This window comes from Mastomys coucha, chromosome X (genome assembly GCF_008632895.1).
Source record: "Mastomys coucha isolate ucsf_1 chromosome X, UCSF_Mcou_1, whole genome shotgun sequence".
NCBI classification, from domain to species: domain Eukaryota; kingdom Metazoa; phylum Chordata; class Mammalia; order Rodentia; family Muridae; genus Mastomys; species Mastomys coucha.
This window is the reverse complement of record NC_045030.1, coordinates 156313149-156317446: the sequence shown is the minus strand read 5'-3', so window position 1 is coordinate 156317446 and position 4298 is coordinate 156313149. Positions and strand designations below refer to the sequence as shown.

General features: G+C 42.9%; 1 protein-coding gene across 1 annotated transcript in view; it reads right to left on the bottom strand.

Annotated features, from left to right (window-relative positions):
- Ctps2 (CTP synthase 2) overlaps positions 1-4298 on the bottom strand; it is a 122242-nt gene that overhangs the window by 107714 nt on the left and 10230 nt on the right. Inside the window, 2 exon segments of the mRNA XM_031384074.1 lie at positions 1248-1348; positions 3370-3540. Coding sequence (XP_031239934.1) covers positions 1248-1348; positions 3370-3540 — 272 coding nt within the window.

Here is a 4298-nt window from a genome sequence, read left to right as displayed (position 1 = left end):
AAAAAAAACTGGATATGGTGATGAATGCCTGCAATCCCAGCACTTGGAAGGTAGGGGCAGGGGATTCAGAAATTTGGCTACATAGAGGAGTATGGAGCCAGGAGTTATATGTCATTTTTAAGGGGGGGACCTGGAACTAAGGAAATGACTCAGTAGTGACTACTTGCTGTGTAAGCCCTGACAACCTGAGTTCAGATCCCCAGAGCCCACATGAAAATCAGACACAGGAGCACACATGTCTAGAACTATAACATGACCCTAACAAGACATGGCATGTAAAGACAGGAAGATCACCAGAAGCTCACAGAGCAGCTAGCCAGGCATAGGAAGCAGCACATAGGAGAGAACCTGTCTCAAACACGGTGAACGTAGAAGCTGAGGAACAACACTCAAAGTGGTACTCTGACGTATACATGAGCGCGGGGACACAGGCACGCAGACACACACACAAACACACACATGACACGGACACACTTTTATTTTTAAGAGGAAGCACTTCCTTGGTATAAACCAGGAAAGAAGAAATGCCTAGGTAGAAGAGAGTTTGCATAACACACTACATTATATAGACATAAAGGAATGAAAGGAAAGTGAAGGCAGTCAACGAGGAGTACGTTCAGTGATGCTTTCTTGAAAAGGTGGCTAGCACCTCCCACCTCCACCATCTGCCTTTCCCAACCCAATCTCTACTGTTCACAGCACTTTGCAAATATTTCTCCAATGCAAGGAATTAAAATATGCTCTGGGATAGGGAGGTAGCTCATTTGGTAGCATACATGCCTAGCACACATGAAGCCCTGAACCCAGTCCCCAACACGGCATAAGCCAGGTGCAGTGGCACATATCTGTAATCCTAGCACTTGGCAGAAGGATCAGGAGTTCAAAGTCTTTATTGGCTATATATCAAACTAAAGGCCAGCCTGAGCTACAGAAAACCCTGTTGACAAATAAATAATATACTCCATTAGTATAAAGAGTGATTCTATAGGCTCCTCAGGGACAGAAACTGTCCATTTCTGGCTCCAGCCCCAACACTGACTTCATTACTCAACTGCCTGCACACCCATATCAGGCATACTCGCCTCAGGAGAACATTTGATTATCTGTTTAATAACTGACTTGTGACCATCTCTGTTGTTCCCTGCTGGAACCCCACTTCCCAGCCTACTTTACAACACTCAGGAGGGAAGAGTGAATGTTAGGGACCCAGAAGGACAGTAGCTTATGAAGAAAAGTTCCATGCTTGCCTCGATAACACATATCTGGGGATCCTCCTTATTGCCATCCACAGACACCTTGGCTTGATTCATAACCCATTCCTGGATAGCATCAGTAATATGGGGGACAACTGCAGAAAGAAGGAATAAACAACACAGCAAGTTACTTCATGCTCATGAGAAACGAAGCATTTGGACCTCCCAAAAAATGCGAAAGCCACCAAGCAAATTAGAGCAACTGGAGCTCTTATGCCATTGTCTCCACCTCCGGAACCAGTATGAACTGAGGAATCTAAAGCTAGTCATCTCCACAGGCCTTCGCCCTTGAAGCGGACCTCTTTGGTGAGGATGAGAAAACATCAGACTGGAGAGATGGCTTGGCAATTAGTACTTCCTCCTTTCCCAGAGAACCTGAGTTCAATTCCTAGCACCCACATCTCAAGGCTCATAATTGCCTGTTAGTTTAGCTCCAAGGACTCCAACACCCTCTTCTGGCTTCCAAGGGTGCTCACACACATGGCATACATGTGTATAATCTACACACAAAAAAAAAAATCTTTTGAAAAATCTCCTAGAAACTACCTATCATGTCATCTGAGAACTGGGCAAGGGAGGCTTCTGGGTAAGGCAGATGCTAGAATCCATGGCAGAAGATGGCCAGCAGCTGTACAGGGCTGGCGCCTAAGTACTGGGAATAACAACGGTCAGTGGAGAGGTCCACTCCAAGTGTCTAGATGAAGCCCACCCACTCACCAGTGCTCCACATGGGGACTTCAAAATCCAGCTGGACATTGTTTTAGTTTTCTATGGCTTCTATAATTACCATAAAATAAAATACCTTGGTGGGGTTTTTTTTTTTTTTGAAACAGAGTCTCCCTGTGTAGTCATGCATAGCCTGAAACTTGCTATGTAGAGCAGGCTGTATTTGAACTTGAGGCCATTATTCTGCATCTTTCTGTACCACCATGCTCAGCTCAGAATATCATAAATTTAATTGGTTTTCTTTTTAAAATTAACTAATGTGTATGTACGTTTTGACATCATGTATGTATGTGTATCATATGATGCCTGGTGCCTTCAGAAGATAGAAGAGGACACTGGATCCCTGGATCCCCTGGAACTGGAAATATACATAGTTATTAGCCACCCATATGGGTGCTGAGCACCAAACTACGGTCTTCTGCATGAGCAAGTGCTCTTAACTCCTGAGCAATCTCTCCAGCCCCTATTGGTTTTCATTTTTGAGGCAAGGGCTCATATAGCTCAGGCTGGTCTAAAACCTGCTCTGAAGGTGAAGATGACTTTGAACACCTTCCTGTTTTCACCTCTCTAGTGTTGATTTTACAAGTGTTCATGCAATTCATGAACTTAATAGTTTAAAACAATAATAATTACTGGTGAGATGGCTCAGTGGGTAAGGGTGATTGCCAACAAGCCTGAGGATCAGAGTTCAATTCCCAGACCCCACATGATGGAAAAAGAAAACCAACTCCTGCAGTCATCCTCTGATTTTCATATATTAAGGTATGCAAGCATCCGCAAAGATACACACACATATACATGCAAAATAAAGATAAATGTAATAAGATAATAACAAGCCCAGGTATAAGCTAGCACCCAGGATCTTGAGGAAAAATGACTGCCATGAGATTAATATATAAACATGGGCTCCAAAGTAAATTTTAGTGCAGTCCAGACTACTGTATGAGACATCAAGTTTTCATACACACACACACACACACACACACATATACATATATATATATATGCTGGGTGATGGTGGCAATGCATGCATGCCTTTAATTAATCCCAGCACTTGGAGCCAGATACAGGCAGATCTCAAGTTCAAGGCCAGTCTGTTCTATAGAGTGAGTTCTTTTAGGATAACCAAGGCTACACAGAAAAACCCTGTCTTAAAAAAATAAAAAATAAAAAAAAAAAATCCAGGACTAGAGATGGCTCAGCAGTTAAGAGCACTGACTGCTCTTCCAAAGGTCCTGAGTTCAAATCACAGCAACCACATGGTGGCTCACAACCATCTGTAATGGGATCTGATGCCCTCTTCTGGTGTGTCTGAAGACAGTGACAGTGTACATAGTTTCCCCTAAGTGATGCTTAGCACACAGGATACATAATGTTGTGGAATAAATACCTTGAACAGTTCTCCCCAGGTAATCACCACGCCTCTCTTTGTTGATCACATGCTGATATATCTTCCCAGTGGTGATGTTGTTGTCTTTATAAAGATTAATGTCCAAGAATCTTTCATAATTTCCAAGGTCCAAATCAACTTCTCCACCATCATTTAAAACAAATACTTCACCTACAATCAAAGGCAGTGTAGAAATTAAAACTTGCTCCCAGCAGATTAGTTTCAAGTCAGACAAGGTAACTCATACCTGTAATCCCAGTACTTGTGAAGCTGAGGCAGTAAGATTGCAAGTTCAAGGCCTTCCTCAGCTACAGAGAGAGTTCAACGCCAGCCTGGAAAACTTGTAGAGCCCTTGTCTTAAAAAGAGAAAAGCAAGGCTTGGGATGTAGCTAAGTCGTAAAATGCTTGCCTAGCCTTTGCGAGCTCCTAGGTTCAATCCCTAGCACTGCAAAAGAAATAAAATACCCAGAAAGTCCCAAACAAAACAGGACTGCTCAAAGTGGCCAAAGTCCAATGTCAAGATGCATGGAAATTTACTCCACAGCATGAAATAGGGTAAACTTCTCAAACAAAAACACAATCTAGGGCTGGAGAAATAGCTCAGTCGTTAAGTGTGCATACTCAGGGCTGGAAAGATGGTTCAGCGGTTAAGACCTCTTTCTAGAGGTCCTGGGTTCAATTCCTAGCAACTACATGGTGGCTCACGATCATCTGTAATGGAACCCAATGCCCTCTTCTGGTGTGTCTGAAGACAACAACACAACCACAATAAATATATGTACATATTAATTATATATATATATATATGTATAATTAAACCTTTTTTTAAAAAGTGCATACTCATCCAGGCAGTGGTGGCATATGCCTTTAACCCCAGCACTTGGGAGGCAGAGGCAGGCAGATTTCTGAGTTCAAGGCCAGCCTGGTCT